This window comes from Bos indicus x Bos taurus, chromosome 29 (genome assembly GCF_003369695.1).
Source record: "Bos indicus x Bos taurus breed Angus x Brahman F1 hybrid chromosome 29, Bos_hybrid_MaternalHap_v2.0, whole genome shotgun sequence".
NCBI lineage: Eukaryota > Metazoa > Chordata > Mammalia > Artiodactyla > Bovidae > Bos > Bos indicus x Bos taurus.
Window position 1 is genome coordinate 23,497,473 of NC_040104.1, and position 12,142 is coordinate 23,509,614.

Below are 12,142 nucleotides of genomic sequence, written 5' to 3' on the forward strand. Positions count from 1 at the left end.
GAATGGAGCAAAAAAGTAACAAGGGAAATTGTTGAAATTTTCACAACTGAGAGTCCATCAGGTAAACTATGGAATGTGACTATACTTATGTACTAAACAGAGCTGGAAGGTCTGGTTTTCTAGTTTTATCAAAAATGGTTCTCTGAATCACAGACCAGAAAGTTCTTAAATTACATCCTGAAAAAATGGCAGAGATTAACTACCTTTAGTTAAAATGGTAAAGAAGAAATAAAGTCACAGATGTAGAGAACAAACTTATGGGTACTAAGAAGGGAAGAAGCTTCCTTGGTGGCTCAGATAGGTAAGGAATCATCCTATAACATGGAAGACCTGGGTTCGATCCTTGGGTCAGGAAGATCCCCTGGAGAAGGGAGTGGCTACCCACTCCAATATTCTTGCCTGGAGAATCCCCATGGACATAGGAGCCTGGTGGGCTATAGTTCATGGGGTTGCAGAGAGTCCCTTGGACAAAAAGGACATGAAACTACTCAATCCTAAGGAAATTAACACTGAATACTCATTGGAAGGACTGATGCTGAAGCTGAAACTCCAATTCTTTGGCCACGTGATGCAAAGAATGAGGTCATTGGAAAAGACACTGATACTGGGAAAGATTTTAGGACATGATGACAAGGGGATGACAGAGGATGAGATGGTTGGATGGCATCATCGACTCGATGGACATGAGTTTGAGCAAACTCTGGGAGATAGTGAAGGACAGGGAAGCCTGGCATGCTATAGTCCATGGGGTCACAAAGTGTCAGACAAGGCTGGGAAACTAAACAACAACAAAAAAAAATAAGAAGAGGAGGTGGGATGAATTAGTTCATTGGGACTGACATATAAACACTACTATGTATAATATAGATAACTAATGAGAACCTCTTGTATAGCACAAAAACCTCTATTCAATTCTCTGTAGTGACCTAAATGGGAAGGAAATTAAAAAAAAAAAAAAAAAGAGTGGTTATAGCAATATCCAATTTAAATATACTTCAAGTCCTTTTACATGTGATTTCAAATTTTCTGCTAGCCGAATTAAAAAGATAGAAAGAAGTGACATTAATTACAATAGTGATTCCTGTAACTCAATAGAGCCAAAATATTATCACTTTATCATGAAACCAATATAAAAATTAAGATATTTTTACCTTTTATTGTACTAAGCCTTCAAAGTGTTGTCAGAACAGCCCAGATCAATGTGACACTAAATTTTAAAAATTAAGAGCACTTGACCTCTGTTTAAATTTCATTAAATTTACAATTGAAGAGACAGAATCCCATACTTAAGTTTTTCCAAACATGTATCTGGGCTATCTCTAGTTGTGGCCTATGGGGGTTACTCTCAAGTTGTGGCTTGCAAACTCAGGAATTGCCTCACTTGGACTCTAGAGCATGGGCTTCAGTTGTTGTGGCCCAAGGGCTCAGTAGTTGTGGTGAATGGACTTAGTTGTACCAGCACATGTGGAATCTTCCTGTATCAGGAATTGCACCCATGTCCCCTGCATTGGCAGGTGGAATCTTTACTACTGGGCCACCAGTAGTAAAGTGGTAGAAGTCCGATGGCCATACATTTTCTGTCATTTAAAAATAAAATATCTTATTTAGTAACTTTTTCATACTTTTGCAGTTTTATTGAGAAAAAATTGACTGTATACATTTAGTGAAAGTGAAAACTACTCAGTCATGTCTGACTCATTGCAACCCCAGGGACTATACAGTCTATGGAATTCTCCAGGCCAAAATGCTGGAGTGGGTAGCCTTTCTCTTCACCAGGGGTTCTTCCCAACCCAGGGATCGAACCCAGGTCTCCCGCATTGCAGGTGGATTCTTTACCAGCTGAGCCACAAGGGAAGCCCAAGAATACTGGAATGGGTAGCTTATTGCTTCTCCAGCGGATCTTGCTGACCCAGGAATTGAACCGGGGTCTCCTGCATTGCAGGCGGATTCTTTACCAACTGAGCTATCAGTGAAGCCCAGTTTTAGGGAACGTGGTTCAAGATGGGAACATAGGAAGATCCTGAGCTCACCTCCCTCCATGAATGCAGTGATTCTACAGCTATATATGAAACAATCACCTCTGAAAAAGATCTGAAAACTTGCTGAGCACTTACTTCACCTTGTAAGGTGAGAAAAAGGCCACATAGAGGTAGATATAACAGGCTGAGATACAGTCTCACTATAAACTCTACCTCGGTGTGGAAACCAAAAATGGTGAGGGTGCTCAAGAACCTGAGTTTTTTGCACTGTTCAAGTTCTGATACAGAAGAAAATTGCTTTTTCAGAACCATTTAAATTATAAGAAAGCTTTCACCTGAAGACCCATTGTTCCTTTACTCTTTAATAAGAGTTAATTTCTAGACTGTGTAGAGAATTGATGGATTAGAAAATCTCAGAGGGAACATTTTTCCTATAAGTGAGTCATTGATAGGCCAGTTAATTGGGATTCCCTGGTAGCCCAGGTGGTAAAGAATCCACCTACAATGCAGGGGACCCTTGTTCTATTTAGGTCAAGAAGATCCCCTGGAGAAGGCATGAGCCACCCACTCCAGTATTCTTGGGATTCCTTGGTTTCTCAGATAATAAAGAATCCATTTGCAATGAGGGGCACATGGGTTCGATCCCTGGGTTGGGAAAATCCCCTGGAGAAGGGCATGGCAACCCACTCCAGTATTCTTGCCTGTAGAATCCCCATGGACAGAGGAGCCTGGCAGGTTCCAGTCCATGGGGTCACAAAGAGTTGGACAAGACTGAGTGAGTAAGCACAGCACCAGCACTGATTTGCTAGGACTCATTTCTGGATGAGTCTGGCTAGTGGTTTTTCAATTTTATTTATCCTCTGAAAGAACCAGCTTTGGCTGTGTTGATTTTTGCTATGGTTTCTTTTGAATTTATTTCTGCCCTAATTTTTAAGATTTCTTTCCTTCTTCTAACCCTGGGGTTCTTCATTTCTTCCTTTTCTAGTTACTTTAGGTGTGGAGTTAGGTTATTTATTTGACTTTTTTCTGGTTTCTTGAGGTATGCCTGTATTGCTATGAACTCTCCCCTTAGCACTGCTTTTACGGTATCCCACAGGTTTTTTGTTGTTGTGTTTTCATTTTCCTTTGTTTCTATGCAAAGTTTGATTTCTTTTTTGATTTCTTCTATGATTTGTTGGTTATTCAGCAGCGTGTCTTTCAGCCTCCATGTATTAGAATTTTTAATAGTTTTTCTCCTGTAATTGAGATCTAATCTTACTGCATTGTGGTCAGAAAAGATGCTTGGAATGATTTCAATTTTTTTTTTAATTTACTGAGGCTAGATTTATGGCCCAGGATGTGATCTATCCTGGAGAAGTTTCCGTGTGCACTTGAGAAAAGATGAAATTCATTGTTTTGTGGTGAAATGTCCTATAGTATCAATTAGGTCTAACTGGTCTATTGTATCATTTAAAGTTTGTGTTTCCTTGTTAATTTTCTATTTAGTTGATCTATCCATAGGTGTGAGTGGGGTATTAAAGTCTCCCACTATTATTGTGTTATTGTTAATTTCCCCTTTCATACTTGTTAGCATTTGTCTTACATATTACAGTGCTCCCCTGTTGGGTGCATATATATTTATAATTTTTATATCTTCTTCTTGGATTGATCTTTGATCATTATGTAGTGTCCTTTGTCTCTTTTCACAGCCTTTGTTTTACAGTCTATTTTATCTGATATGAGTATTGCTACTCCTGCTTTATTTTGGTCTCTATTTGTGTGGTATATCTTTTTCCATGACCTGGGTAAAAGACTCTCTTAACAAGTTTCTGAATCTTACATATTCGGTACATAAATTGTTTTTGAATCAGCTGTTTTGTAGGAAAAAAGAGACTAGGGCTTCCTCTTCATTTCTGTAATCTACATGAACAGAAAATGCGAGATTTGGCTCTTCTTTGGTGAATGAACAATCCCTAAGTGAAAGGAAAACTTGAGTAAACTATTGAATCTCTAAGGGACAAAGGACAGATTAAGGTACAGGATGCAAATGCAATCCCCCCAAGTCCCTATTATACATAGAGTGTTTCCCTGGGGAAGAGACTGAATAAACTTCTGCCACATTTATAACTGAGTGCATTATAGCATCACCCTCACATTAAATCTGTGACTTACCAAGTGGCAAAAATAATAATAAGAATGTTTATTTTTCTCTGCTGCTTGAGTGGACTGAAAGTCATAAACAGAAATTATGATCTATATTTCTAAAAGATTTTGAAGTCAAATCAGAAAATATATGTGAGCCGCATTCTCTTAAGAATCAAAGGAACCAAAGCTTCAGAACCTGAAATTGCCCTACTAAGAACAGAGGGTAAAACCAATGATAAGAAAGCCCTGGGGTTTTCTGGAGAAAGGAAGGTGAGTTTCTGAATTCCATTTATTCATGTCCTTCTTGTTTGAAATTGAAGTTCAAAGATCTAAGATATCGCAGTTTATTTCCAATTTAGCACCTTGAGACTCACATAAACTTAGAAAAATTTCTATTCAAGACATGGATCAGTGAATGCTCAGAGACACTAGGGGCCTAAAAGGATGCATGAGATCAGTCAGTAAGTTCCCTCTCCATGGACGGAAGTCTCTCTTATCCAGTTACAGCTTTTACTCTGTAATGTGGGGTGAAGAGTTAACCTCTCGTAGACTCTGGCCATTTAGTTTTAGTTAAGAAGCAATTTTCTTTGTTCTCATGCCACCAGGTCTAATCTGCTTTAAAGGCCAGCACCTGATTGCTAGAGTCTCTGCCCATAGTCTTACTGGTGAGGGGAGACTCCAAGTGAAAGGAGAAATGTTTAGATGTGGGAAGAATGAGTCAGTCCTCATCCAAACCTCTCCTTTATCCTCTGTTTTTTATCCCAATCAGTCAAGTCTGCACAGGGCAGTGGTTTCCTTCCTTCTGTAGGCTAAGTTTTGATACTCTTTCCTACTTAGTTTATAAAGACCCAAAAAAGTGAAATTCCCTGTCACTCAGTTTCAGGGTAATGGTAACACAATTCCATGAGAGAGTAGGTAAGACAATTCCGTGAGTCCAGGCTGGGTTACTCTCAGATATCCCCGGCCCAAACAGCACACTTTTGAGAGGAGATATTGTGTGAGAATTGAGTCATTGTTCTCCATGTAACCTTTTTCTTCTGTGCTCACAGATCACCTTAGAGAAGAATGGCTCCTGGAAATGGCTCTTTTGTGACCAAATTCATTCTGTTGGGATTAACCAACCAGCCAGATCTCCAACTCCCTCTATTCTTCCTGTTCTTAGGAATGTACATGGTCACTGTGCTGGGAAATTTGGGATTGATAATCCTAATTGCACTGAATTCACACCTACACACCCCTATGTACTTTTTCCTTTTAAACTTGTCTTTCATAGACCTCTGTTATTCTTCTGTATTTACACCAAAAATGCTGATTAACTTCTTACCAAAGAAGAATATTATTTCTTACATGGGGTGCATGACCCAGCTCTACTTCTTCTGTTTTTTTATCATTTCAGAATGCTATGTGCTGACATCAATGTCCTATGATCGCTATGTGGCCATCTGTAAGCCACTTTTGTATAAAGCTGTCATGTCCCCTAAAGTGTGTTCCAGCCTTATGCTTGGTTCCTACTTGATGGCATTTTCTGGTGCCATGGCTCACACTGGATGCATGCTGAGACTGACCTTCTGTGATGTAAACACCATCAACCATTATTTCTGTGACATCCTCCCTCTGCTCGAGCTCTCTTGCACAAGTACCTACGTCAGTGAGCTGGAAGTGTTCATCGTTGGAGGCATCAATATCATTGTGCCCAGTCTCACCATCTTTGTCTCTTATGGTCTCATCCTCACCAACATCCTCCACATCAGCTCCACAGAGGGCAGGTCCAAAGCGTTTAGCACTTGCAGTTCGCACATCATTGCTGTTTCTCTCTTCTTTGGATCAGGGGCATTCATGTATCTCAAACCACCTTCTGCTGTGTCTATGGATGAGGGGAAAATCTCTTCGATCTTTTACACCAATATGATTCCTATGATGAACCCATTAATCTACAGCTTGAGGAACAAAGATGTTAAAGTTGCTCTGAGAAAATCTATGAGTAGGAGACGTTTTAATCAGAACTGTCTGTGTGCACAAGTAACTTGTACTGTGATATATTGTTTTTAATTTTAATGGAAACCTTCTTACCATATTTTTTGTTACCTTTTTTTAACCTAGTATCTTAAAGAAATTTAAATCCTGTTTGAATAATTTATTTCCATTTTTATATATTTTTCTTAGTGTTTTCAAAATACATACATTCTCTTTTTCTTGCATAGTAATAACATTAAATAGTGAATATATTATCTTTTTTATTATCATTTTGAAATTATTTTTCCACTGGGAAAAGATGAATGGCCTCCAAATAACAAATTGTATAACATTAGACTGAAACCTATCACATGGGTTATTTTTAATCTATCAACTTGCAATAAGGATGAATAAGATACTCTGTTTCTACTCTTATCTTTCCATTTTTCACTTGGCAATAATATACCTTCTTGAAATACCAGAGATTGATGGTTCTAAGTGTATCAAGAATAATCCATTTCCTATATGTAAACCTTTAGTGTTAAGCTTCTTTTAGCAAAGAGTTTTATTTTTCACCTTTGTAAGTAAAACTGACACATAGCCAGTCATCAAAATACATGTTTTGCATGGGTGTGAAAGTGAAGCCAAGGGTGGATAATGATTTACTTAAAGTCACACAGCTTTAGAAAGAAAAATTGTAGACTAAAGTCTTATCATTTTGATTTCAAGTATATTATTCTTCAGTTTACTCTATACACTCCTGATAATGTTATTTTATTTCAGTAGAAAACCTTTACCTATGGACTCACTCCTTGTGCAGGACCCTAGATACTATTGAGATCACAGAATTTCTCTGTATAAGATGAAACCTTAAGTTATTTATGATTTAAAATGTTAAACCAACAGGGCTAGATACCTTTTGAACAAGTAGATTATTCCTGGTTTTGTTGGCGTCTGTGTGCTACGTTCATATGGAGTTTTAGGTATAGAAACATTAAATTGCAGCTGGGAGAATAATGCCAATGTGAAAGAAATATTTGGAAAATAAAGCAAGTTATGACATGAATGTTGGACTTTTTTTGAAAGCAAAAGTGTGCTACTTTAAAAATCCTCAATATGCTGTATCAGTGACCCTGTAATCATTTTCTAAGATATTTTGAAAAATATTAATTACTAATAATCTTCAGTCAGTATTTATGTATTTTGAAATTTGGCAAAACTGATGTTTGACTTGTTTTTGTTTGAGGTGTTCAGCACAACTTAATCCTTGGCTGATATTTTTAGATGACCACTCATATTTCATCTCCCGATTGCAATATGAACATGATTGATTTTTCCTTAACAAGTTTTTTTTTTTTTAATTTTTTTAAATTTTATTTTATTTTTAAACTTTACAATATTGTATTGGTTCTGCCATACATCGAAATGAATCCACCACAGGTATACATGTGTTCCCCATCCTGAACCCTCCTCCCTCCTCCCTCCCCATACCATCTCTCTGGGTCTCCCAGTGCACCAGTCCTAAGCATCCAGTATCGTGCATCGAACCTGGACTGGTGACTCATTTCATATATGATATTATACATACTTCAATGCCATTCTCCCAAATCATCCCACCCTCTCCCTCTGCCACAGAGTCCAAAAGACTGTTCTATACATCAGTGTCTCTTTTGCTGTCTCGTATACAGGGTTATTGTTACCATCTTTCTAAATTCCATATATATGCGTTAGTATACTGTATTGGTGTTTTTCTTTCTGGCTTACTTCACTCTGTATAATAGGCTCCAGTTTCATCCACCTCATTAGAACTGATTCAAATGTATTTTTAATGGCTGAGTAATACTCCACTGTGTATATGTACCACAGCTTTCTTAGCCATTCATCTGCTGATGGACATCTAGGTTGCTTCCATGTCCTGGCTATTATAAACAGTGCTGCGATGAACACTGGGACACACGTGTCTCTTTCCCTTCTGGTTTCCTCAGTGTGTATGCCCAGCAGTGGGATTGCTGGGTCATAAGGCAGTTCTATTTCCAGTTTTTTAAGGAATCTCCACACTGTTTTCCATAGCGGCTGGACTAGTTTGCATTCCCACCAACAGTGTAAGAGGGTTCCCTTTTCTCCACATCCTCTCCAGCATTTATTACTTGTAGACTTTTGGATCACAGCCATTCTGACTGGCGTGAAATGGTACCTCATTCTGGTTTTGATTTACATTTCTCTGATAATGAGTGATGTTGAGCATCTTTTCATGTGTTTGTTAGCCATCTGTATGTCTTCTTTGGAGAAATGTCTATTTAGTTCTTTGGCCCGTTTTTTGATTGGGTCATTTATTTTTCTGGAGTTGAGCTGTAGGAGTTGCTTGTATATTTTTGAGATTAGTTGTTTGTCAGTTGCTTCATTTGCTATTATTTTCTCCCATTCTGAAGGCTGTCTTTTCACCTTGCTTAGAGTTTCCTTTGTTGTGCAGAAGCTTTTAAGTTTAGTTAGGTCCCATTTGTTTATTTTTCCTTTTATTTCCAATATTCTGGGAGGTGGGTCATAGAGGATCCTGCTGTGATGTATGTCGGAGAGTGTTTTGCCTATGTTCTCCTCTAGGAGTTTTATAGTTTCTGGTCTTATGTTTAGATCTTTAATCCATTTGAGTTTATTTTTGTGTATGGTGTTAGAAAGTGGTCTAGTTTCATTCTTTTACAAGTGATTGACAAGTTTTCCCAGCACCACTTGTTAAAGAGATTGTCTTTTCTCCATTGTATATTCTTGCCTCCTTTGTCAAAGATAAGGTGTCCATATGTGCGTGGATTTATCTCTGGGCTTTCTATTTTGTTCCATTGATCTATATTTCTGTCTTTGTGCCAGTACCATACTGTCTTGATGACTGTGGCTTTGTAGTAGAGCCTGAAGTCAGGCAGGTTGATTCCTTCAGTTCCATTCTTCTTTCTCAAGATCGCTTTGGCTATTTGAGTTTTTTTGTATTTCCATACAAATTGTGAAATTATTTGTTCTAGCTCTGTGAAGAATACCGTTGGTAGCTTGATAGGGATTGTATTGAATCTATAAATTGCTTTGGGTAGTATACTCATTTTCACTACATTGATTCTTCCAATCCATGAACATGGTATATTTCTCCATCTATTAGTGTCCTCTTTGATTTCTTTCACCAGTGTTTTATAGTTTTCTATATATAGGTCTTTAGTTTCTTTAGGTAGATATATTCCTAAGTATTTTATTATTTCTGTTGCAATGGTGAATGGAATTGTTTCCTTAATTTCCCTTTCTATTTTCTCATTATTAGTGTATAGGAATGCAAGGGATTCCTATGCAACTTTACTATATTCATTGATTAGTTCTAGTAATTTTCTGGTGGAGTCTTTAGGGTTTTCTATGTAGAGGATCATGTCACGTGCAAACAGTGAGAGTTTTACTTCTTGTTTTCCAATCTGGATTCCTTTTATTTCTTTTTCTGCTCTGATTGCTGTGGCCAAAACTTCCAAAACTATGTTGAATAGTAATGGTGAAAGTGGGCACCCTTGTCTTGTTCCTGACTTTAGAGGAAATGCTTTCAATTTTTCACTATTGAGGATAATGTTTGCTGTGGGTTTGTCATATATAGCTTGTATAATGTTGAGGTATGTTCCTTCTATTCCTGCTTTCTGGAGAGTTTTTATCATAAATGGATGTTGAATTTTGTCAAAGGCTTTCTCTGCATCTATTGAGATAATCATATGGTTTTTATTTTTCAATTTGTTAATGTGGTGTATTACATTGATTGATTTGAGGATATTGAAGAATCCTTGCATCCCTAGGATAAAGCCCACTTGGTCATGGTGTATGATCTTTTTAATGTGTTGTTGGATTCTGATTGCTAGAATTTTGTTAAGGATTTTTACATCTATGTTCATCAGTGATATTGGCCTGTAGTTTTCTTTTTTTGTGGCATCTTTGTCAGGTTTTGGTATTAGGGTGATGGTGGCCAAATAGAATGAGTTTGGAAGTTTACCGTCCTCTGCAATTTTCTGGAAGAGTTTGAGTAGGCTAGGTGTTAGCTCTTCTTTAAATTTTTGGTAGAATTCAGCTGTGACCAGAGTATTTAAATGTTTAGTTCAGTTGCTCAGTTGTGTCTGACTCTTTGCGACCCCATGGGCTGCAGCATTCCAGGCTTCCCTGTGCATCACCAACTCCTGGAGCATGTTCAAGCTCATGTGCATTGATTTGGTGATGCCATCCAGCCATCACATCTTCTTTCATCCCATTCTGCTCCTGCCTTTAGTCTTTCCCAGAATTAGCATCCTTTCTGATGACTCCATTCTTTGCATCAGGTGGCCAAAGTATTGGAGCTTCAGCTTCAACACCAGTCCTCCCAATGAATATTTAAGACTGAGTTCCTTTAAGACTGACTGGTTTGATCTCTTTATAGTTCTTCCTTTCTTGAGTTATGTGACTGGCATTGACAGGTTTTGAGGGAAGTTACAGTTCTGCTGAAGGTGTTCAATCTTAGCATCAACCTTGTAAGCCCTTGGTTTCTCCTGTGCCCATCAACTAGAACAGAACTTTTTCTAAATTGCTGTGAAATTGGATTCTTTTCTAAAATGTTGCATCATGAATATATATTTTCTTTCCTAATTTAGCTAGCTAGTGATTTCAAATATTATGAAATATATTGGGAAGATTCTAAATAAGACATAGAGAACTAAGAAGATGTTTCAAATAAGCTTATATTTAATATTTCACATGGCATGATTTTAATTTTCATTCTTCAGAAATTCAGTGCCTAGTGGTTTCTTCCATCTCCCTTTTAAGTTTTGCCCCACTAAAAACAAACAAATTCTATAATTGGGGTAGCTGCAGAAGTCATTATTTTGTTTGTGGATGCCCTTTTTCTTGGAGCATTTTGAAGGCATATTTTTGAGCATTTGATGCTTTTCTATAAATAAGAGATAGAACACTCCATTATCTTAGAATGATATTCTTCTCCCTCCTTCCACTCAATATAAGTAGTGTGTTTAAAGATAGAGTCATGTAGGTTTATTTTTCACACAAAAACATATATATTTCTAAAATGGGTTGAGTCTCCCAAGACAATTGAATGGTTTTTGTTAAGTAAACATTCTCCTACTTTCTTTTTTATGTTTTTGATAAAGTTAAAGTTTTGTACCATATTTAAAGTGTGCAAGATACTAATCAGAATGGTACTTTCAGGCTTCTCATCAAAGTTAACTCTGACTCAATTTCTTCTTGAATTTTAACCAAACCTTAATCATAGTTTTGAGAATTATGTTTTTGCTACATAGCTTCAATTTTCAAGTGGGTAATGGAGAACCACTGAAAGTTCTTGAACTAGGGAGGGACAGAGCCGTGTTTTCAGACGTTATCTAGTAGCATTATTCATGACCAAATAAGAGTGAATATGTGGGAAAATGTGAAAATAATAGTTAGGAGCTATTATAGTTCAATATTACACTAGTTCAGTTTAATCATAAAGCCAGAAGTTGTGCGGTGGCTGGGGACAGATGGGTGCAGGTCACTGTGGTTGCAGATGTTGTGGTTTAGCACAAGAGAAGTTTTGAATGTATTCTGAAAGCTCTTAGATAAAAATAAGATGAGTTTCATTACCATTTTTCTAAGTTTCAGAAGTATTCATTGAATTCTTTCTGTGTTCTCAGCATTGTTCCAAAATTGTTCTTAGTTTCAGGATCCAAATAGTTAACAAGAGAGAATAGATGTTTGTCCTCATAGAATATACAGTTTATAGAAAAGCATGAATTAAAGGGGAAAAGTCTGATGAGTATTGTGAAAGAGAATCTACTGAAATTTATGAGAACATAAGTAATAACAGCTGACTTTTCTTGACACTCATATGCCAATACTGGCCCAACCATTTTAGATTTTTTTTTCATTTGATTAACACAACAGCTCAATGAAAGAGATGCTATTTTTACATTCCTTATTTTACATAGGAGAACCAAGGGATTCAATAACTTTTCCAAAGGGTTATAGTGTGTAAAAGTGGAAGAAGGAAGGTAGGATTCATAGCACTCTCTAACTCATAACCCATACTCTTTTCTATGATGAGAAGAATTGATAAC

At 37.2% G+C, this 12,142-nt stretch overlaps 1 protein-coding gene across 1 annotated transcript; it reads left to right on the top strand.

Annotated features, from left to right (window-relative positions):
- The first annotated feature begins 5,168 nt into the window (after positions 1–5,168).
- LOC113886019 (olfactory receptor 145-like) lies at positions 5,169–6,152 on the top strand. The gene has a single exon (XM_027531965.1). The coding sequence runs from the start codon at positions 5,169–5,171 to the stop codon at positions 6,150–6,152; it is 984 nt and encodes a 327-aa protein (XP_027387766.1).
- Positions 6,153–12,142: the final 5,990 nt, after the last annotated feature.

What these genes read in the sequence shown, in the direction of transcription:
- LOC113886019 (XM_027531965.1), top strand. Translation starts at nt 5,169, where the DNA reads ATGGCTCCTGGAAATGGCTCTTTTGTGACCAAATTCATTCTGTTGGGA.